We start from the raw sequence: 24,988 nt of genomic DNA, 5'->3' as shown, positions 1-24,988 counted from the left end.
CCTTGCTGAGAAGAGAATCCAGAATCTCTCTGCTCTCAGGCCAAGGGCAGAAAGAAAATTTTTGACACCAAAGTATGTCATAGGCACACCCTAAAAAGAATGTGTTAATTTAGAATAATCCACTGATGACATCACAGTAAATAAGAAACTACAGCAATTAGTCTGCCTGTGGCTATAGATTTTATGTCTGATGGTTTTGACAGGCACTTCTGCTCCCCTTAATTGCTTTTGAAACATTTTGTAGCTCAGAAGGTATTATCTGTTTTAACACAAGTAGCCAGGTGTAGGTGTGTGTGTGTGTGTGTGTGTGTGTGTGTGTGTGTGTGTGCACCCACATGTGTGTACTCATACTTGTGCACGAACACACACATATACACAAGCATGAGTTAGCCATGAAAATAAAGGGACTTAACACTATCATGGACCTATCAGTTAAAAGCCATTTCTCTTTGTCATTTACCCTCAGAAATGACTCTGTAGAAGCAGATAAAAAAATGGGGTCAGCATAGAAGACAAAAATTAGCACATAACTGAAGAGAGGGCTTTGTCCACAATGTGTCTGCCACACAAACATAAGGATCTCATTTCTGTTCCCAGTACCTATGTAAAGCAGGGTGGGGAGGCACACTTCTAGAACCCCAGTAGAGTAGAGAGGCATGCTTCTAGAACACCAGTAGAGAGGCACACTTCTAGAATCCCAATAGAGAGACACACTTCTAGAACCCCAGTAGAGTAGAAAGGAATGCTTCTAGAACACCAGTAGGGAGGCACACTTCTAGAATCCCAATAGAGAAACACACTTCTAGAACCCCAGTAGGGTAAGGAGACATACTTCTAGAACCCCAGGATGGCAGAGAGGCACACTTCTAGAGCCCCAATAGAGTAGAGAGGCAAGCTTCTAGAACCCCAGTAGGCTAAAGAGGCATACTTCTAGATCCCCAGTACTGGAGAAATGGAAACAGGAGAGTTCCTGAGGCTGTTGAATAGTCAGTCTAGCCAATTAATAAGATTCAAGTCCAATGAGAGAGCCCCCTCTCAAATAAGACACCCAACCTCAACATTGTCCCCCACATGCATATGCACACATGCACATGTGTACATGCACCCTCACACCCAAAAGCACACACCTATGCATACATACATACATCACACACATGAAACAAATTTTTAGGACCGGGAGGAAGATGGAATCATTCATAGTAATCCCATTGCTAGCCAGATTCTCCCTTCAGCACAAAGGAGAAAAGGAATGTGACCTTTGCTCTTTCAAAGAAGCATACAAATAATTGGGAATTCATGGTGCCAGAGATGTTCACCTCAGCTGAGCATCATTGTCACTAAAGGCCAAGTTCAGAAGTGGTCAGGGTGCCTTTAGCCAGGCAATGACTGGAAAGATTTCTGAGAATCTTCATCAGGTTGGTCCTGCATGAGGCCACACTAACTGAACACTTTACAATCTATCTGTCTCCTCAGTTAGAGGTGTATACTCAGGCTTTCTAACATCCTAAAATAGAATGTTCTCCTGCTTGCTTGGTTTTAAATGCACTAGGAAGTCTGACAGGATCAGACAGAGTCCTGTGTGGCTCCCAAGGGCAACCTCACAAGCCCAAGTCTTTTAGACTTCCTGGCCAACCTAAGCTCTTGTGGCTTTCCTTGCTATTATGGACTTCCTACTAAATGATGTCTGTGGGTTTTAAAGAACAACATGAAACAAAGATGCAAATCACTCGTCTCTTGCCTACCTTGGCTCTCTGGTAGATGATCCGTCCTATAATTTGTGTGCTGTCAAAGATATCTTGTCCAGGTCCACTGGCCATGCACATGCTAGGCTGCAGCAAAATGAGACAATGTGATCCTTAGTGCAATAGGTGGCGGCTTTAAGAAATGGAAAATTGGAAAGGAATCCAACATTTGCTAAGCCCATTCTAGCTTTCCTCTTGAGACATTTTCTCAATTTATAGGCTAAAGCAAACATAATTACGCATGCATTTGGAGGAAAGAATTTTTCAGATTGCATCTATTCTGGTCACTTCCTTTTACTAATAGGAGGCAGATTTTCAGCTTCGTTGAAAGATTGGACATACATTACACAAGGAGCTAACTCTGAGCTGGAAGGCCTGGGCCTCTCTGTCTCACATAAAAACTCATTTAGATTACATTAGAACAATTAGCCATCCTCTTGGGAAGAAAATGCACAATTCCAGCTCTATATCCAGTTTCCTAGATCAGCAAAGCTCAAGATTGACCAAATACTGAAATATGATGAATTTCACAAAGAACAGAAGGAAGGAAAATACAGGTGAATAAACATCAATTTGAGAAATAAAAAAAAGACTTAAAATAATAAAAATGAAAAACAGGCTTAGTAAAATTAACACCTTAAACATTTTAAACAACTATATAGGAGAAAGAACATAAATTGGGCTGATAGAGAATTTATAGAGTAGGGAACTTTTGTACTATTTATGACAAATATTTTAAGAATTAATGTATTAGGAACTTTAAGATTTTTCCATAGGGAAGAATATACTGCATTTACTTATACAAAGGAGATGAACTCATTACACTCATTTTTTACACATCTTTGCTTGCTCTAATACTATCCATAACAGCTAACTTCAACCACAGTGCCCATTAACAGACAACTGGCATGCACACACACTTCTCAGCGATGAAAGGGGATGGAATCCCTTCATTTGCTGCAATGTGCATGGAACTGGAGGTGCTCTGTTCAGTGAAATAAGCCAGACACACAAAAACAAACACGACATTCTCTCACTCACTTGTAAAAGATAAAAAGTGGATCTCATGCAAGAATGGGGTGGAATAGTAGTCAACAGGGGCAGGGAAAAGTGGAGGGGAAGGGAGAATAGAGAAGTTAGGTAAAGGCATCAAAACAATGCCAGACAGAATTTGTTCTGGGTTTCTGTAGCACCATAGGGAAAAAACTGTAGACAACAATGTATGCTATATTTAAAATAACAAGAAAGATGCAAAATTTCCTTATTAATACCCCTCGATTTATCCATGCTGAGTTGGCATTTCTCTTTTTTATATTTTATTATAAATCATCTTATTTTCATATCAATCCCAGTTCCTTTTCCCTCTCATCCTTCCCTGCCCACCACTAAACCCCCCATCCCATCCTCCATCCACTCCCCAGGAAGGGTGAGGCCTTCCGTGAGGATCATCAAAATCTGTCAAGTTATCTTATGTGCAATAAAAAAGCATCATAATGCATGTACCATGGGTTACAAACCAAAGAGGTAATTAATATTTAATATTTTCTCCATTTCTCTCTTCTCTCTCTCTCTCTCTCTTTCTCTCTCTCTCTTTCTCTCTCTCGTGAATATGGCCATACAACATTAGAACATGTTCAACTTCATGAATAATGACATGGAAATTTAACCTAGAGCTAGCTCTTTGTATATTGTACCATCAAGAAACCCAAGAGTGATAAACTTTGGCTTAAATGAAGGTTGGGACGATCATTGCTTACACATGGGTGGGTGGAAAAGTCACTGACAAGCTAGACAGGTGATGTGTAGCATACATTAGGTGTGTTCTCTCTTTAACAGAAAACTTTAAAGTACGTCTTATGTTGGGACTCCTACACCTGTGCAGATACGTGTGAGGTCAGTGATCAAGCTTACAGGAAGGAAAAGAAGAGAGGGGGAAAGAAAAACAGAAAATGTAAAGAATGTGTTAACAAAATAATGGCACTTAAAAGTGAGCATAAGAAAGTTACTTTAGTTATGGCTTAGGACATGTTTGTCGGAAATAAACACATCATAGAAGAGTATGGGAATGCAATCCCACATATATGCTGTTGTGCCAGGGTGTGTCATGCAGAGAGCAAATGCTGTCTACGGGATTGTTTGGAACTAGGGAAGCCAAAATACATAATTGGAAAGTAACAGAATTAAGGAAGAAGGAGAGTCTTCTTGTGATTTTCTAATTATAAAAGTAAAGTATGCTCACTGTAGGAAAACATGAGAATACATCAGCAGGAAGATGAAAGCTAGCCATAAGAGCATCAAAAGATGCCTTTTCTTTTACAATAACATTCATTTTGAAAATTGCTATTATAGTGAATATGCAATATTAAATCCAAATTTATTTCTCCACATTGTATAAGCTTTTGCCACATTATCCAGTTTTTCAACATTTGATAAATTGATGCATAATATTCTATTGCATGTGAGCATAATTTGTCTAACAATTTCATCTATGAATTATGGAGTTTAATAAGTAATCTTAAAGTGTATGACAAATTAATTGTGTGGCAAATGTACAAATGAAGAAAAGGGGAAATGTGTAGCTAAAAATAATAACATACATACAGTGTAACGTTCACTGAGTAGGGCAGAGGGGTAGAAACACAGTGTAACAAAAATGGCAACATGAGGGAAGTGATTCACAAAGAATAAGAACCCAGAGGCCGGCATCTGCTACTCAGTGAAAGCTGCAACAGACTGAAATGAATGCTGGGAAAACAGTTGAATAAATAAATGATAGTATAATCTTAATGGCTAACCTTCACATTTGCTACTTAGATGTAAATACAGAACAATTTCTAAAGGAACTTATATTGGAAAACTCAAGCCCTAGGATCCATAAGTAACTCATAACACATATTGATGGATTCATGCACAAAGGAAGCAGAGGGTGAGTAACAATCACTGAGGGTGAGAGAAGCAAGGGGTACTTGGTGTCTTAGTCACTTTCGTGTTGCTGAGGTAAAACACCAAGACCAAGGCAAGTTAGAGAAGAGTCTGGCTGGGTGCACAGTTTATGCAAGAGTTATGATGGTGGAGTGAGCGAACAACAGCTGAGAGCTCACATCTTAATCCACAAGCAGCAGAGGGAGAATCAGGAACATCCTTCCCACACAGTTCTACCAATTGGGTACCAAACATTCAAACATATGAGCCTATGGGGACATTCACAGTAAACCACTACACTTAAGTATTCTCAATATTTACTATCTACACCCATGCTATTTCATTTAAAGGGAAAAAAAAGAAAATCTATTTTTAAAATAAAACTACAGGTTTACAATCTGTAACAAATATCATAGCAGGAAGTTTTGGATACAAAACTTGAGAACTCAAATATTACAAGGTAAAATACTTTAAGCTGCCCAGGATCAGGGAAGTACACATTACCCTCTGCATTTGACATCACCATGGAAAACTTAGACAATCCACTTAAAATTTAGAGACGTTGGGTAAATGCTTCAGAGTGGAGACTAGAGACCAAAAGCCAGGGTGTACTTGGAAGCACTGTATCGGTATGTCATTGATGAATATTCAAACATGAAGTGAACGTGACATTACTACCTACCCCGCCAACGGGACAGGTGCTTTTTTCGTTGTCACAAGACTCTCCTGTGTTGGTGCAATGCGGGCCAAGAATGTTGGGGGACACGTCTCCAAGATTTGATGAAGCGAAGCCTGCTACGAATGGTCCCTGCCAAAATAAATGCACCATTACCTTTTATTTTTTTTCTTTTATTATTTTTCTTCCATTAAAGACATAAACATTCAAACCACTCATAAAACTTGTATGTGGACACACATGTGTGGTTAAGAGCAGAGGTCCAACTCCAGCATCATTCCTCAGAAACTCCTCCTCCTTCAGTTGTTTGTTTTGGAGGCACAATCTTTCACAAAAATGGCCATCCACTCACTGATTAGGCAATGCTGGCTGGCCAGTGAGCTCCTGGGATCTACCAGTAATTGCTTCTCCAATGCTGAGATTACAAGCATGACCAAATTTTGGGTTGGATGCTGGGTATTCAATTCAGACACAGGAAGTATTTTACTAGCTGAACTCGCTCCCCAGCCCTCAAACAAAATCTTGTACAGGCAATAAAAAGATAAATAATATTCTGAGAGTGATTTTATTTTGTTTTCTGAACAAAATTTATTTTATTGCACTTATTTTTTCATTTTATTTTCTGAAAATTTTATTTTCTGAAAAGGCACATGTTTTGATCATATTACTGAAATTATTCCAATAATCAACAAAAGTCTTCAAATAGGTCCTTCAAAGGCATCGCTCCCTCTAATGCACACAATTTGATGAGAGATTCAGAGGACATTAAGTGACAGAATGTGGAGCCATCCATCTAATGTCTGGTGCTGTACTTGAAGCCCAGAAGTCTACTTGCCCTTGTCAGTCACCACCTAGGCTGGTCCCCTGTGACCTCCTTAACAGTCACCACCTAGACTGGTCCCCTGTGAACTTGTTGATGGCCACCACCTAGGCTGGCCCCTGTGGGCTCCTGAAGTCACCATCTAGGCTGGTCCCCTGTGGGCTCCTTGAAGTCACCACCTAGACTGGTCCCTGTGATCTTCTCATTTCTTCAACCAGACTAGAGACAGACCAGGCATCAGTCTGGATCCACCTCACCCACCATTTCCAATAAGCATCTAAGACAAAGACGTGGATCAATGATGAGAATCTCTTTCCCCACGTTGCATGGTAGTACACACTGGGAATCCTGAAAACTAGGAGGCTAAAGATGGACGATCACAAATTCAAGGCTATCCTAGAATTTAGCAAGACCTTCTCAGACAGAAAAAAAAAATGGGGGGCTGAATGGGAGGAAGAAAGAAAGGGAGGAAAGGGGTGGGAGCAAGGAGGATAGAAGGAAAAATAAGGCAGAAAAAAAATCAATGTAAGCTAAAAAAGAGAAAAATAGAGCTAAAAGATCAGGTTTTTGTTGTTGTTGTTTGTTTTTTTTTTTTAATGAGGTCACTATGTATATAATGGAACCTTCATTCTCCACTATGGTCTTTGACTCTTATCTTTATTCTTCTACATCTGGTGTTTGCATCCAGTGGCCAAGCAGAGTAGTGTCTCTCTTCCCTTGTCTCTCTGTAGTCACTAGTTACCTATAGTTTAAGAGGTTCCTGTAGTAAGTACAAAGTCCTGATTGCAGATCTCAGTACTAGAAGAGTTTCAGGGTCATGGGTGTCATGTATTAGGGTTTCTGCTGCCTTAGACTTTTTTTTAATGTGCATGAGTATTTTGCCTGTGGAGGCCAGAATATAATGTGGGAGTTAGAGACAACTGGAATGGAGGTAGAGACAGCTGTGAGCTAATATGTGGGTTCTAGAAATTGAACCTGCATCCTCTAGAATAGCATCCAATGCTCTTAAATATTGAGACATCTCCCCAGCTTAGGTGTTACTGGAAAAATGAGGTTCTTAAGAAATGTTTTCTTTAGGAAAACACAAATCAATAAAAAAAGGTCTAGTCATCTATAGCCATTGATGGTTTTACACCACTAAGAAGGTGCATAAAACTCTTATAGCACTAAAAACTAAAGTAAATATCAGTGGATAGAATCATTTACCAGTCTGATCAAAGACTATTACAGGCTACAAGAATATATAACTGACCTTTCTTATATAATTAGTTGTCAATTTACAGAACCATCAGTATAAGAACTATCTGCTACTAAGAACAAATGGTGCCTTTATTATTTGAAACATTTCTTTCCACACTGGGAGAAGATAAATAAAGAGGCCAGACAGATAGATAAAGATTTCTTGTGTGTATACATGTGGGCACATGAGCATTTCCCATAGAAGTTAGGAGGGGGGTCAGATCTCCTGAAACTGGAGTTGTAGATGGTTGTGAGGTTCCTGATATGGGTGCTGGGAACCAAGCCCTGTCCTCTAGAAGAGTAGCAAATAACCTTAACAACGGAGCCATTTCCAGACCAGAAAATTCTTTCTATCCAAGTATATTCTTGAGACCCACGAGAACACTTTACACCTGAAATGCAAATCAGTGACATTAATTCTCACCTGTCCAGGTAGATAGCCTCTGTTCTTCTCTTGCTCAAATAGGTAAGCTGCATAGCCCATATTGTCGCTATTTACCAGGTGGTTGCTATTGTTCATGCTGACAGGATGAATGGCAAACCAGCTGTAAAAGAGAAGAGAGCCCAAGTTCCTCAAGAGAGCTCAAGGAATGGGAGCAAGGGTGATATCTTCTCTCAAAGGCTCTGGTCTTTCCCAGCACATAGAAGTATTTTGTGAGGCTAACCTGTTACCTACTGTACCAGTGAAGCACATAAAAGTGTCTCAAATTCTAAACATCCTACTGATTCTTTCACTGCTGATCAGATAATATTGCAAATAATATACCCAAGGATTCTGATCATTTGCTGTGGAAAATCACAGAACTCCATTTCCATGAAATATTGCATCACCATTGTCTTCATTTAATGAGTTCTGAGGGTGATCAATTACCAGAGCATAGTCCAAATAATTGGGTAGACATAGACTTTGCCCTTCAAGACAGACACAAAGGTAACAATTATTCAGATCCACCCAGTTCAATTCAGTAAACACTTCTTAAGAGTAGGTTAAGACTGGAATAAAGAGAGGATTCTCTCAGAAACTCACAGAAGACAGAGATGTGAACAAATGGCCTTCATATGGTATGACAAATGGTATTTTTAAAAAAAAGGCACAGAGGCCTTTCAGACACAGATGACAAGCAATGAATTGGAAGGGAATTACAGAGCTGGGAATAACAGACTAAGTAAAGGAAGATATAAGAGAGTGTGTTATGTACAATTCAGTATGTCCTTAAGCATAGTAATGCCTTGTTAAAATATAGATCCATACAATTTACAAGCTAATTACATGTCTGTTACTTTATCTCACAATGCTGGTAGGCTGTTTGCCTCCTTCTGCACAGGGATGCAAAAGGACAGCCTATATGTCATAGAAGACTCTTGTCCCATGACAGTTTGCCTGGAAGCCCTTGAAAATCAAACCTTCACATGGGTGAAACAAGTTGTGGTTTGGACATTGTTATGTATTGAAAAACTTAGTCCATAACAGACAGTACTGTTCTGGGAGAGGGTGCAGAAAACATATTCAACAAAATCATTGAAGAAAACTTTCCCAATCTGAAGAAGGACATGCCTATGAAAGTATATGATGCATACCGAACACCAAATAGACTGAACCAAAAAAAAAGTCCTCTTGCCACATAATAATCAAAACACCTAACATACAGAATAAAGAAAGAATATTAAGAGCAGTGAAGGGAAAAGGTCAGGTAACATATAAAGGCAGACCTATCAAAATTACACCTGACTTCGCCATAGAAACCCTGAAAGCCAGAAGGTACTGGATAGATGTTCTACAAATACTAAGAGTTCACGGATGCAAGGCCAGACTACTATACCCAGAAAAATCTCAATCACTATAGATGGAGAAAACAAGATATTCAGTAACAAAGCCAGATTTTCACAAGACATATCCACAAATCCTGCCCTACAAAAAGATCTAGAAGGAAAACTCCAATCTAAGGAAGTTAACTACACTCACAAAGACATAGGCAATAGGTAATCCCACTTTACTAGAACCCAAAAGAAAAAGCAGGCCAAATATACTCACAATACCAACAACAACAACAAATCTAAAACAAACAAGAATTAACAACCAATGGTCCTTACTTTTCCTCAATATTTCCTCCACCTATAAAAAGACATAGGCTAGCAGAATGGATATGAAGACAGTATCCATCCTTCTGCTGCATACAAGAAACACATCTAAGCTTCAAAGACAAATATGACCCCAGGGTAAAGGGTTGGGAAAAGATCTTCCAATCAAATGGACCCACGAAGCAAGCAGGTGTAGCTATCCTAATAGCTAACAAGTTAGACTTCAAACCAAAATCAATCAAAATAGATGAAGAAGGTAATTTCATATTCTTCACAGGAGAAATCCATCAATACAAAGTCTCAATTCTGAACATCTATGCCCCAAATAAAAAGGCACCACCTTCTTAAAAGAAATGCTACTAAAACTCAAAGCTCACATAAAACCTCACACACTCATAGTGGGAGACCTCAAACCCCAACTTTCACCACTAGACAGGACCACCAGGCAGAAATTTAACAAGAAACAAAAGAACTAACAGAAGTTATGTCCCAATTGGGTTTAACAGGCATCTATAGAACATTTCATCCAAACACAAAAGAATATACCTTTTTCTCATCTCCACATGGAACCTTGTCTAAAATCAACCACATACTAGGCAACATAACAAACCTCAACAGATACAAAAAAAATTAGAATAGTCCCCTGTATCTTATCTGACCACCATGCTTTAAAGTTGGAATTCAACAAGAACACAAATTGCAGAAACCCTATAAACTCATGGAAACTGAACAATGCGCAATTGCACCATACCTGGGTCAAGGAAGAAATAAAGAAAGAAATTAAGGACTTCCTAAAATTCAATGAGAATGAGGACACAACATAACCGAACTTATGGGACACCTTGAAAGCAGTGCAACAAGGGAAGTTCATTGCACTAAGTGTCCATATGAAGAAAACGGAGGATAGTCACATTAGAGAATTAACAGCACAACTGAAAGCCCTAGAACAAAAAAGCAAATTCACCCCAGAGGAGTAGACACCATGAAATGATCAATTTGAGGGCTGAAATCAATAAAGTAGAAACTAAGAAAACAATACAAAGCATCAATGTAACAAAGAGTTGGTTCTTCCAGAAAATCAAGATAGAAAAACCTTTATCCAAACTAACCAAAAAACAGAGAGAGAACATGTAAATCAACAAAAGCAGAAATGAAAAGGGGGACATAACAACAGACACTGAGGAAATGCAGACAATCATGTACTCCATAAAATTTGAAAATTCAAAGGCAATGGACAAATTTCTAGATAGCTATCACTTACCAAAATTAAATCAAGAATAGATAAGCAATTTAAATAGACCTATGACCCCTAATGAACTAGAAGCAGTCATCAAAAACCTCAAAAAAAAAAAAAAAAAAAAAAAAAAAGCCCAGGGCCAGATGGCTTCAGTACAGAATTCTACCAGAAATTCAAAAAAGAGCTAATACCAATACTCCTCAAATTGTTCCACACAATAGAAGCAGAAGGTTCATTAACAAAGTCTTTTTATGAGGCTATAATTGCCTTGGTACCCAAGCCACACAAAGATACAAGTAAGAAAGAAAACTGCACACCAAAATCCCTCACAAACATTGACGCCAAAAATACTCAATACTGGCAAATTGAATCCAAGAAAAAAATCATAGAAATCATCCACCATGACCAAGTAGGCTTCATCCCAGGGTGCAGGGATGGTTCAACATATTAAAATTTATCAAGTGATCCATCATATAAACAAACTGAAAAAGAAAAATCATATGATCATCTCACTAGTTGCTGAAAAAGCCTTTGACAAAATTCAACACCCTTTCATGATAAAGGTCTTGGAGAGATCAAGGATAACAGGAACATACCTGAATATAATAAAAGCAATATACAGTAAACCAACAGCCCACATCAAACTGAATGGAGAGAAGCTTAAGGCAATTCCTCTAAAAGCAGGAACAAGACAAGGCTGCCTATTCTCTCCATATCTCTTCAATATTGTACTTGAAGTTCTAGCAGAGCAATAAGACAATGAAAGGAGATCAAGGGGAAACAAATTGGAAAGGAAGAAGTCAAACAGTCTCTATTTTCAGATGATATGATAGTTTACATAAGCAACCCAATAAACTCTACCAGGGAATTCCTACAGCTGATAAACACCTTCAGCAAATTAGCACGATACAAGATTAACTAAAAAAAAAAAAAAAATCAGTAGCCCTACTATATACAGATGATAAAGAGGCTGAGAAAGAAACCAGAGAAACATCACAAACAACATAAAATAATCTTGGGGTAACACTAACCAAACAAGTGAAAGACCTACATAGTGACAACTTTGTGTCTTTAAAGAGAGAAATTAAAGAAGATACCAGAAAATGGAAAGATCTCCTATACTCTTGGATAAGCAGAATAAACATAGTAAAAATGTCAATCTACAGATTTAATGCAATCCCCATCAAAATCCAAGCACAATTCATTACTGATCTTGTAAGGATAATACTCAACTTTATATGGAAAAATAAATAAATAAATCCAAATCAACCATTTCCCTATTAGATTTTGCTGCTGTTTTAACATTTCATTTATTGGATTTGGAAGAAAAAAAATGGTGATGGTCATAGCAGGCTCGTGACTTCTCATCCAAAATATTGACATTTGATCTGCTTACAGTGATGTGAGCCAAATTCAACCACTATACAATTCTCTCAGTGTTGACTGTTATCCCCCATATTCTAGGGGAAGGTCTTCAGATCCATATTTACTCAGAAACAACGATTATCCTCCTTTACAAATAGCCTCTGAGTGGCAAGGCAACCTGACCATGTTCCCAGTCGCACATCAAGAAGCAGGACTATGAATCCAGGTCCCCATCGTGGAGCACTGGTTCTTTCCTCTCTATTCATTCACTTACTAGTTCAATACAAATGGGGAATCATCTCAGAGATCTGCCTGCCTCTCCCTCCTGAGTGCTGGGATTAAAGGTGTGTGCCACCAATGCCCAGCTAGGAAGGTGTTAATACATTCAAAGATTGTATTCACAGAGTTTCATGGGGACACGGGAACTATGAATGCAAAAAGCTATCATGGGTTCATAATCGAAGTAAAGCTTGAATAAGATAATACCTGCTTAACATGTGCTCTAAATCTAATTGCTGACATTCAAGAGCAGAAAAAACAAAACAAACAAACGACAACAAAAATTGATGCCCAAAGCCCAAAGAGTAAGGTAATATGAGGATGGAGGCAGCCTGGAGTGGTGTGTCCACAAGGTGAAAAACCCAAGGATTGATGGCGATCACTGTGAGCTAAGAACGGCACTTCATGGGCTCTCCCTCGAAGGACGGCATTGACCCTGTCAGCGCCTTGATTTGGGACTTCTGGTGCATGAAATCACCATGAAAGGACAAGCTTCTGTTATTTGAAGTCCTTTTTAATCTGTGATTAGCATCCAAGGAAAAACTAATAAACTGTGTGTGTGTGTGTGTGTGTGTGTGTGTGTGTATGTGTGTGTGCATGTGTGGCTAAGAATACTAGAATACTAACTCCAGAGTGAGGCACTAGTGGCTTTCACCCATTTGAACCACAGTATTTAATATCTGTGACAAAATTCACAACAGTAATATCTACCTCAAGTGCTTTACAATACAGGAACAAATGTAAGTAGAGTACTTAGCGCCAAAACTAGCCTTTAGTAAGAATGGAATACGTATGTTCATCATCATGGCATTGGTGGTACTATTGAAATTCTGATAATGATGATCATGAAGGAAACAAAATTCTCTGAGCAAAAAGTATTTGTGGGACTAATAGTATTAATGCAATGTTGAAACAAACAGTGGATGAATCATGAAGCCCACATGTTGAGACAGTAGATGAGCATGAAATTATTAAATGAGGAAACTCTGCCCTCTAGTGGCAGAGATTGGATGTTCATTAAATACCCATATGCTCATCAATTTCCCAGGCTGACTTTGAAGGGTGGGGCATGTGAACAGTTCTGACTAATGGCTCGCTTGCAGAAGGACCAACCAATCCTCTATATTTCCATAAACCTTCACTATGTTAAGCTACTGGAGTTTCATGTTCTGCCTGTTGTGGTATTTGACATGAATCACTTTAATGAATACTCCTGAGTCACCTCCCTTACAATCCTTTCTTACCTCATCCCATTGGAAAATTTTGGGGAAACAGAAGAAAAGATGTCTCATTGAATTATACTGGAAGCATTATTCAGATCCTAATTTGACCCAAATGGAACCTGGATCTTTCCAAAATGATCAGATAGAGGAAAGATGGTGAGAGCTACAGCCAAAGGAGGCTTCCCGAGTTTATTGATGATCAGCATCCTTGGAGGAACTTCACCATCACTGCATCCAAGAAGAGACCAATGTTCTCAACTACCCCTTTCTCCATCCTCAAAAATCCTGCCCAAGAAAGGCCTTCGCTGTAATCCTTTTGGGGAGATACTTTCAGTGGATTCCATGAAGTAAGGACAAACAAAACTCTGTCTTTATAGTATGACTACGAAATCAACAAAAGAAAAACAGGAAATTGTCAACAGCAGTGTTTTTTGAAAATTTGGCCTAACTAGGAGTTGAAGAAATTCAAAGGAAAACAATAGCGCTTTGATTTTCTTGAGTCTATTTTAAAATGGCAATATAAAAAGCATTAGTACCGAAACATATGTATGTACATATATATATATATGTACCTACATAAACATATGTATGTACATATGTATATGTACATACATATGGTATTGCTAAATGAAAAACAAAATAAGCAATATTAAAATCCCACTTTATAAAGAAATTCTAGCATGTTCAGCAAAAGTTTAAATGACTATGCCAGGAAATGTTAATAAAAGTTAACTATGATCCTCAAGACCAACAGGTGATTTGTATTTAGAATATTTTCTTGGGGTTCCTAATTTGAAAACTGAATGGGAACGTCTTTTAAATAAAAAGAAACTGGAGGCAGCACTGGGACAATGCCACTGCCAATGTCACAGGACCAGGGCTAGAGAGGCTTATTAAAGGGGACCAGCAAGGTCTTGTGAAACAAAAGACACGGTCACCCTGTGCAACATCACTGAAAACTACAATCTGCCATGTAAAGGCAACTTTTAGTACTCATTCCATCCAAAAGAGAGATGGACAGAATCAAAGTATTGAAGACAAGGAGCCAATCACACACAGTGGGAAACACACGAAAGTCCAGATATAGAATGATCCATTTCTGAAAACAGACCGAACCCACTTGTGGGAAGATGGAGACTGTCAAGTGTAAAACAAAACTGGCCCTGCCAGAGGGGCGCACGCCTTTAATCCCAGCACTCAGGAGGCAGAAGCAGGCAGATGTCTGTGAGTCTGAGGCCAGCCTGGTCTATAGAACAAGTTCCAGGACAGTCAAGGCTCAAGGTTATGCAAAGAAACCATCTCAAAAAAAAAAGTATAGAGTTTCTAAACAGCCCCCTCAAGCAAAAGAACAAAGATTGGAAAATGATTTTTAAAAATACATTGAAATCTCTATCCTGCAAAGAGATGAATTAATTATATTTAATAAAACTGAACAGACTTTGAAGCAAAAATTATTTAAGATGTGAAGAGGGTTGCCGCAAAATCAAACAGGCAACCAAGAATCTGATTGATCTCAGGGCGGACCGCAGCATCTTGATATATTTCGTGGTGTTTTAAAGTTTTAGTGAAAGCACTAAGCACCACCCTACTGTATGTTCCTTCACTCACACTTATTTGTTGTCAATTGTTTTTGTTTGGGAAGATTAACTCTTAACCACAGTGAGCTTACAGCGGCATAGCTCTATGGTTGTTTTTGGTTTTCCTGTCTACATTCCTACATGGTTTTTTCTTATGGTGAACATGTTTTATTCCCATGATGAAAAACCAACTTTGGGTTGGAAAAAGAAATAACGCCACAGATTTCTAGTGGTTAAGAACTCTCCAGGTACACAATAATCAAACAAGTTCAAGGCCTTCTGCCAACCAGTTTTTATTGTTCTGTTTTCCAAAGCTGGGATGCGGGTGTGTTATCAGTCAAGGGTCATTACTCTGGCATCTAAAAGGGTTTATCAAGCACCATCCCTTTCCAAGATGATGCATCAGACCTAGCAGGAGGCACACAGTCATCTCAACTTTGCTGGAGAAGAACAAAGCCCACATGGAAGATCAGGGCAGAAAGCCAGCGGTGGCTTTCAGAATAACTCAGAAAGGGGCAGGACAGGAAAGACTCCTAGGGACAGGGATCAGAGTGTCCCAAAGCAGAGCAAATGCTGGTGGAGAAAACAGGGATGATGTGAAATGGACCAAAAAAAAAAAAAAAAACAAAAAAAAGACAAGATGGAGACTGGTTAGTAAACTAACCCATGGGGTACACAACTGTAAGCCTAGAACCAAGAACCTGAGCCAGCAACAGCATGTGTTTGAGGACAGCGCTATCCCTGTTTTAATATCTTAAAATTGGTTTCTTGAAAAGCTGCCACTGAAATTTTAGCATTTGCTATTCGAGTGATGCCAAGTGAACAGAGCAGGAAGTGGACAGGGTAGGAAAGAGGGGGCCGCCAAGAACAGACAACCAAACCAGGCACTGTGACTCAGAGTCACAGTCATACATGGTCATATATAACACACACAGTCAAGACACATGCTGTGTCTCTGAGTCCTATAAGGCCCCAACATTTGGGAATCTCCACACATTGGGCTTGCAAGGTTCCTACACAAGTTACCCCAAGGGTTTTCACATATCAGTACTCCTGTTGTTTCTACAGTGTTCCTTCCAAGGACATCCTTACATGGTCCCTTTCTGTAAGAATTAAAGGATCTGCAAAATACAAACTAGAAGGCAAGGGGGGCAAGCATTCACAGGGAGAGAAGGGAGAAAAGGAAAGAAAGGGCATAACGAAGGGGAGGTTAGGGAAGGATAGGGGCCTAGGGATGAGAAGGGAGGGAGGCAGGGAGAGAGGGAGAGGAGTATACTCAACTGCTGCAAAGGGAAGAAAGGCAAGCACAAGCCTGCCCCCTTGCATCATGCCTGTGGCAAGAAGTCCAAGTTTTCCCAGCTGCCACTCCCAGCCATGTTCAAAGTGGCCCCTGTGTGGCAGGAGGGGTTGGTCCTTTTACCCTCCAGAACTGTCACTCAGCTATCTGTTCTGCCCTTGTTTGAAAGAAAGAAAGAAAGAAAGAAAGAAAGAAAGAAAGGAAGGAAGGAAGGAAGGAAGGAAGGAAGGAAGGAAGGAAGAAAAGAAAGAAAGAAAGCAAACAAAAATAAACAAACAAAAAAAAGATGATTTTCCTTTCTTAGCTCTCATGCTCTGACATCAGGATTTCTCAACTCTCAGTCATATTTCCTGCACTGAATGACACACAGACAGACACGACTTCCAGAATCCATCAAGTAGACTTTACGTATGCTACAAAGCTTGTGTTTTAACCCATGGTTCAGAATACCCCAACATGCTCTCTCTATCTAGAGGGAAATCACTTAGTGCTTTTGCTTGGTGGTAGAGCGGGGAATAGAAATATCATTTACATGGAGCTACCAGAGCAGTGGAGACTGACAGGTTCAGAATCTTGTGTGGTTTGTGGACCAGTTTGACTCAGAACTGTTTCAGCACTCAAGTCCCCACTCTTCCCAACTCAACAGTCCCCCTCCTGACCTCAGATTAAGATGCTTGAATGAATTTCCATTCTCTTAGCTTAATTCTAAATTTTTCCTGGTTTTGTTGTTATTTTACTTTGGTTTTGGTTTTAGTTTGGCTTTTAGAGACAAGGTCTCAATATGTACGCCCGGCTGGACTGAAACTTTGGACTGCTTCCCGAGTGCTGGGCTGAGGTGCATGTATCACCACACTGGGCAAGATAAAAAAAAAAAAAAAAAAAAAAAAAAAAAACTTTATATCTAATCTGTGGGTCTGTCTCACACACCCTGTCCCTTTGTCCTCTGGTCTGTAGACATAAAGATATCCTATCAGTTGTTCAAATGAAACAGTACGTGCTTCTCCGTGCACACTGGATGTTCCTCTTATCTTCCATTTTGTTAGCTAATAGTCAGTTTTCAGTCCCATTGTTGGAAATATTCTCCAATCTGTCTGACAGAGTCAAATTCGCTTAAGAAAGCTCCAAACTCATTCCTTTCTAAACATGGAAGCCAATTATAATTTAATTATGTAATTCCTAGCATTTAGCCCAATCGTTTGATGTGTATTTTTTTTGCTACTTAGAAGGCTTTCTGCTCCCATCACTGGGCTGCAGGTCCTATGAGAAGAGTGGCTACGTCTATTTTGACTCATGTCTATTTTGGAACATTTTTAACGTATTCAAAGGACAGTGATCACTATGTGACAAGGGGAAAGTACAGTTAGGTCAAGAAGAGTGCATGGTAGCAGAAACAATGGCAAGTTACTGCAAGATGTCAAGCACAGTAGATGGGGAAGCTTTGCAATGATCTTGACAGTTGACCCTGGACCTTCCAGATCTGCAATGCAGTGACATATAAGGAAACACAGAACATCTTGGCCCCAAAGCCTAGCTGTTTCAATTGCCTGATGCCATTGCTAAATGATCCAAAACTAGTAAGAGGGAATTGTAAATGACTTTAATCATTCAACCAAAAGCTAAATAAAAAGAGTAAAGGCAAGGCCCCTTGCCCACCAATTGTGAGTTACTCTGTAAAGCTAATTCCAGGTGCATGTTCTTGTGCCAGCCCTGTCCTAAATAGTTTGTACTAATGTGCTCTACATCTAGAGCCTGAAGCTCAGTTCCCTTCCAAACCCTGTCCTGGACATGCACTCTAACCCAACTCACTGTTTTTCAAATCTCCCTGAGAAATCCGTGACGCCTTCCAAGTTCAGTTCAAGAAATGTTCTTAAGCTAGGTGGTGATGATGAATGACTTTAGTCCCAGCACGTGGGAGACAGAGGCAGGTGGATCTTTGTGGGTTAGAGACCAGCCTGGTCTACAGAGCCATGACAGACTCTAAAGCTACACAGAGAAAAACAAATAAATTTAAAAAAAACAACTGTCTCAGAAAAAGAAAAAAGAAAAGGAAAGAAAAGAAAGAAATGTTCTTGAGATAACTCAAGGTCATATTCCCCAATTCCTTGCAACATTAATGAACACGATTCATTAATTCTTTCATCATTCCTTAATTAACATAAGTTTTGATCATCTTCTTTACCTTGTGTCATTTGTTTATTTTATCTCCTATTGAGTCTATAGAAGGACTCAGTTTAGCCCACACTGTGCTTGGAATAAGACAGTTACATAATGGATCTCAGAAGTCACATAGCTGAGAACATGACAGTCCAGAGGTAACCCAAGACTTTTGACTGTAGCACCAAGCATTCCCAGAAACTTTCTAAGGCCTTTTCTAAGTCCAAAGGTCAAGCTGTTTAGACCAATGCTAGACAACCTACTCAGTTCCTAGATCAGTTCCATTGCAGTAAGCACATTGGCATATGAAGACAAATGCCTTCTCTTTGAAGAAAACGAGGTCTGTGCTTTCCTGCATGGTGTCACTACCACATAACTATGTCAAAACCTGGGCTAAGCTACAGTTTTGCCTCTTCTCCAGCCTTGGGTGATGTTAGCTTATCTTCTATACCTAGTGAGCATTGTCCTTCATTAAACTTTATCCTTTTAGGAAAATACATCACAGATGTTCACACATTAGATATTGATAAAGTGGTAAACAATAACATTTACTGTCTCACTAGCCATGATAGAACACACCAGCACTTAGTAGGCTGAGGTAAGAGGATGGCTAGTTCATGGTCAACTGGGGCTATACAGCAAGTTCAAGCCAGCCTGAGCTATATAATAAGGTCCTGTCTCACAACCTTAAAGGATAGGGGTTCAGCTTGGTGGTAGTATAAGCCTAACATGCATAATACTCTGAGCTCCATCTTTAGCACCCTGGAAATCAAAACATAACAACTTTACTGGGTCTTTATATCATGAGACAGGTACACATATGCTGGGATTACCAGTAAAATCCCTCACCTGAGTTATCCTTCTATTAATTAATTTACAAGTGATGCGCTCAGTCCTTTGAGGCGAAGAACCACATATTCAAGGTCTCATGGCTGAACCCCATTGTTCCTGATGCCAAGGCTGGACTTGTAACCACACAACTAATTCTCAGGACTTGATGACTCTCATCTAGTCTCATTTTATTCTCCAAGTAATTATAAAAAGACACTCATACGGGAGAAAAAAGAGAAGGAAGGAGAGGGAAGGAGAGAGGGAGGGAGGGAAGGAGGGAAGGAAAGAATGAGGGTGGGTTACCTGATAAGGCCCAAGTCTTTTCCATTCAAATCCACCATTTTCAAGAGTAACATTTCCTTGTCTGTGTTTGAAGAATACCTGTCAGGAAAATAAAGAAACTTGGTCAGTTTATGTCAGAGACTGACCCTAATCTGCTACCAACAATAGAAGCAGATAAAAACGCAATAGGGGTGGGTGAGATGGTTCAATGGATAAAGGTACTAGCCAAGCAAGCCTAAAGACCTAAATGTGATCTCCAGAACTCATAAAGAGAAAAGGAGAAACCCAGCTCCCAGAACTTGTCTTCTGGCTGCCATATACGTGCCGTAGCATTAGTGTTCTCAACATACATACGCACATGTGTGTGCACACATACACACACATGCATGCACATATACACTAATAATAATAAACAAATTTTAATGCCTCTTAGTGAACTCCACAGTAGAGAGCAACCCTACACCACAGGCAATACTTCATTCCTTAGCAGAGTAAGTAGTTTACAATTATGATTGGTGGTAGGTGTACTACATGAACTAAATATGTTTTTATACCATATGCATGATACTCTATAACATGGATGTGTCTGCTACAAACAGGATTCGTGTTTGAAATGTCCTCTAATATCATCAAGTTTCAATGGACTTTCTTCAGAAGAGCACAGAGATTGCAAGCCAAGGGCAGTCAAGACCAGAAACCAGAATTTTTCATCTTTTAAACAGAAACCAGATTATAACTTCTAAAAATAAATAGCTTTGGAAACTACGCAAATGTAAGCTGTCAAGCAATTGAGGTAGAACTGAGATGTCACTGTAGGCTGTCACAGTGCCCACGTATGTCTTCTCATCATTCACGAGGCTGGCTCATCACTCTAAAAGACACAGAGCCCTCGCTCGTGTCCACTGGCTGCTGCATTTAGTTATGATCTGTGTTATATCTAGCTCTCTCTCTCTCTCTCTCTCTCTCTCTCTCACACACACACACACACACACACACACACACACACAGATTCTCTCTCACCCTTCCTTGTTCAGCTCAGGTAGACTAAGATGGTGCTTCTGGAAACACACACAATAAAATAGCATAGACTAATAGGGAAAGCCCTGCTCTTTACACAATGTGCTTTGCACACTGAAATCTCCATTTTATAGACCAAGAAACTGAGACCCAACAAACTTAGGCAAGAAGTCTCAAAAGGCTACACAGCAGAAACCGATAGCTCTCTGCACAGCCCACTGTCGTTCAAGCCTCTGCAGGGTTTCCCACAGACAACAATGTGTGGAGATAGTGAAAAGAATTCATGTCTCTACATTCATTTGTTGTTCCTTCTTGCCTGAGGCAAGCATGTTAGAGCTCTTTTCTTTAATATTCTTCTTGGATCCCACTACACCCCACAACTTAGATTTGGTGCTGTCCAGTGAAGAAGATACAGTAACATTATCCTGATGGTTCCTGCTCACCTTGCTCTCTCTGATGGTGGGTTCTGAAGGTAAGAAGAGGGGCTTCGGTTGATCTGCACATTGGCAACATTTCCTTTGTTGATAAAGACTTTGCCTGGTTTAAGATTTGTGTGTGCTATCTCAATGCTCTGAAAGTTCGAAAATAAATAAATAAATAGTTGTAAGTTTATGCATCTTTGTGGAGATGATGAGCAGTACCAACAGAAGAGCTCGCTGATGACCTCCATTGTTTCTAATATGCCCGCCACTATAGGTAAAGGCCAAAGAATCACAGGGCCAGTATCATTCTGGAGGTAAACAAAAATGGCCTTTTGGGTTGAAATAAAGGAAGTGCTATGGGTAAAGATGTTTGGTGCTTATAAACCACACCCTGGGCTCTGTGCACTGCTGGGTCATGAAAAATTTTACATTGTAGGGCCAGAATGGGAGATTTGACCCCTACTACTCTGAAACAAAATGTATTATCATACAAGTATTCAACTTTCCCCTCAACCCCATCATCCTCTTTGTGTTCATTCATTTTTAACTGTGAGCCACAGTTAGTACAGATCACAACTCACTATAGATTAAATTACACATCCTAAAATAAAACCTCACAAAACAAACTATATAGGTTGTATTTCCCAATCTACTGAGTTATTTTATAATTAATATTCCTTATAAACTGTGGCATTTATTTCACAAACCCTTGACCCATTGCTAAACACAATATAGATATATTGTGTTTAGCAATATATATATATATATATATATATATATATATATATATATTAAAGGAAAGCCTGCTGAATCTCTGCATGTGGGCTTAATTTTGTGAAAAAAACAAAAATAGAGAACTAAACCTGACATGCAACAAAAAAGGGGGTGGAACAATAATAATTAAAGAAAAACACTGACAAGAATCTCACACAAGCAATGATGGAAAGCTAGAAAACAACTAGAGAGGAGTAGAGTGCCCAAGTTAGGAATGGGAGAGGAACTGGGTGGAGGGACTGATGAAGGACATGAGGAAGCAAAGAGAGGGAGAAAAAAAGAGAGAAAAGAATAGGGTCATGGAATGGTGAGTGTAAGATGCTGAAAAGCCATACCTAAAGGATTAAGAAATTAACTGCAAAAGGTTATTTCTTTGCATCAACAGGATGCCCAATGGCCTTCAGATAACCCTACCTTTTTGTTGTTGTTAATTCTGTGTACTAACACAAATCATAAAAAATTATTGTGCCAATTAACCTACAGAAAAGTAATATTTTTGCAACAAAACCTGGGAGGTGAAGCTCTACAGCAGGGTCTCTATCCTCCAGGAATTCCTGGATGACAAAGCCCCAACTTACTTAGCATGGTAGCCTCCCTGCATATTGGCCCCACCCCACAGTCCCTCCCTTTAGAAACCCTGGCACAGCTGAGCCCCTAAGTTGTTCTCTCGCCTTTTCCGGGAGGAGATTGTGGCATCCTTCTCTTCACTTTGCAGCCCACTATCATTCCTGAGTATTAGTTTCTGCGCTGTAAAGAGTCAGACTGGCCTCTGCTAACATCGGGAAACACGAAGAAAGGTAGGTACCAAAACTGGACACGGACCCCCAGTCCTCTAGGGAATTTCTCTGTGTTAACACTAAACCAGTTCTGAAATAGCCCTAACAATGGTAAACCGAAACTGGCTGGGAGCTCTTCACCTACCTTCACGATGCCAGACACAAAGTACTGAAAGGTTCGATTGCTGAACCCTTCGCTGGCTAGTATATAGAGTGTGTACTGGAAAAATCCTGCTGGACCGGAGTGTGTGTGAGTCCCACTCAGGATAACATTGTCTCTTCGATACAGGGAGCCATATTTACTCTGTAGTCTCTTCAGGACCTTGAAGGGAAGCAAAACACAGAACTAAGAAGAATCCTATGGCATCTCAGTAGGAAAGAGGGTTCTGAAGAGCTGGTCTGCCCCGCCCACTTCCCTTTCAGGTGGTCCTGCCCTCCATAGTAACAAGTACAATGATGCCAGCAGGTGCTAACATTTTGTAGGGCCTTGCTATGTGCTAGCATAGCAGTGGGTAGATATTTTATATACATTATGTTATTTAAAATATTCATACCATAACAACCCCCAAAGTAGCTATTATCAACTTAGTTTTTCAACTGAGAACACTCATGTACAAAAGTTAATTTTCCCAATGATCTAAGGAGTAGCGAGGACCAAACTCCAGGTCTAAGTCTCTCTAAAGAGAACTCTTTATCTATTCCTCTTTCAAAATCTAGTATTCTTCACAGTTAGAAACACAGTAAGTTTGAACCTCGAAGGTGTTTTATTACTAGGAAAGAGAAATTGAAAAATAATTATGTACTGTTATACCACACAGGTAGGAACCCAATGGAGGAAAACATTGTCTGATATGCTAGCCATGTCTACAAATAACTGCTATAGACAGCCATATTCCACTTTCAGGAAAGGAAGGCTGTGTTTGCCCAGAACAAGGCAGTTACAGTCCTGTCTATTTCTCACATCTTTGTCTTCTCTTTCTATTCCGTTCTGCAGCTAGCACTCTCGGGAACATGATCAAGAGCAGCGAGAAAGGTTTTCTGTTTTCCAGCCCCGCCTCACTGTTTACAGATTGTGACCATCTTCATCCCACAGTCTTAGAGCTGAGAAGACCTGACTAAAACCCCGTATCATAAATCTGCTCAATTTGTGTAGCTAGCTGTTTTCCTTTTTCTTCTCCCTTTCCTTTGACTGACTTGTGAAAACTAAGTGGGTTGGTATAAAGTCCTTCCCCCCAGAGCCTCAGATTGCAAGCGGAGTAAAACTAAAAAGAGGTGGTTAAACCAAGGCCACTATTGATCTAAGAGCACCTAGAATGCCACCCATCATCTCTCTGCACTCCTTCCTCCATGTCCAGTGTCTGCCTTTTGATCAGGACTCTGCCGTTGCCAACCGTAGGCATCTCTGACTCCTCAGACAAGCAGTGTGTTGCAGTGGTAATGAGCAGAGCCTGTGGCATGGGAATGCCTAAGTTTGGATCCTTGCTCTGACAAGTCCTCGCCACATAACCTTGGATAAGCTACTTTATCCTCTGCAACTTGGTTTCCCTGTCTTTCTAATCCCATAATAATAACACCTCCTTTAAAGAGTTGGAGAGTCGTTAATACCTATGGATTATTCTGAACAGTACTTGGTTCACCATGAGTGCTAGGTTAGGGTTTATTCCATTTAATCCCACATGCCATGGTATTTATCTCCACATCCTATGACCTTGTAGCCTCACTGTCATCCCATTGGATTAAGACCAGTCTCATGATAGACAGGAAATACTAACAACCCTTCCCAAAGCCCTAACTTTCCTTTTAGCCATCTAACACCTTCTAAAATGCCACACCTAGTTTTCCCACTTGGACTCTCATCAGTCGGGTCTCCATGCTAAAAGATCTAATCTGTGATTTTCCCACTTTATTCCAATCCAAAGGAAATATCACTGTCTAATTAAACATCCTATGGAAAAACAAAACAAAACAAAAAACCCTACTGACATTACTCCACCCAAATATTTCCTAAGATTCCACATTATTCACATAAATAAATCAATCTAACATCCCAGGCTTCCTATAGAGATGACCAAGGTACCATCTAGGTACATCTATACATACATGATTCCATATTTTCTATGGATTTCTTCTGTTCCCTCCAAAAGATGTCTATATCCCTCCTTTACAACTCTTCATTTATTCTGTCCTTTCCATTTGCTCTCTTTCTATTCTAGTTTATCTTCTGTTGCTATGATAAAACACGGTGACCAAAACAAAAACAACTTGTAGAGGATGAA

The 24,988-nt window shown here is 39.7% G+C and overlaps 1 protein-coding gene across 1 annotated transcript in view; it reads right to left on the bottom strand.

The window, feature by feature from the left end:
- Positions 1-24,988, bottom strand: part of Asah2 (N-acylsphingosine amidohydrolase 2) — a 62,386-nt gene that overhangs the window by 25,828 nt on the left and 11,570 nt on the right. Inside the window, exons 5-10 of the mRNA XM_051199821.1 lie at positions 22,858-23,034; positions 21,184-21,311; positions 19,745-19,822; positions 7,824-7,944; positions 5,347-5,472; positions 1,743-1,829 (exon numbers count right to left, since the gene is read on the bottom strand). Of these exons, the coding sequence (XP_051055778.1) occupies positions 1,743-1,829; positions 5,347-5,472; positions 7,824-7,944; positions 19,745-19,822; positions 21,184-21,311; positions 22,858-23,034 (717 nt within the window). The remainder of the gene's footprint in view (positions 1-1,742; positions 1,830-5,346; positions 5,473-7,823; positions 7,945-19,744; positions 19,823-21,183; positions 21,312-22,857; positions 23,035-24,988) is intronic.

This window comes from Phodopus roborovskii, unplaced genomic scaffold, assembly GCF_943737965.1.
Source record: "Phodopus roborovskii unplaced genomic scaffold, PHOROB, whole genome shotgun sequence".
In the NCBI taxonomy this organism is placed as follows: Eukaryota; Metazoa; Chordata; class Mammalia; order Rodentia; family Cricetidae; genus Phodopus; species Phodopus roborovskii.
This window is presented reverse-complemented; position numbering and strand designations above follow the sequence as displayed.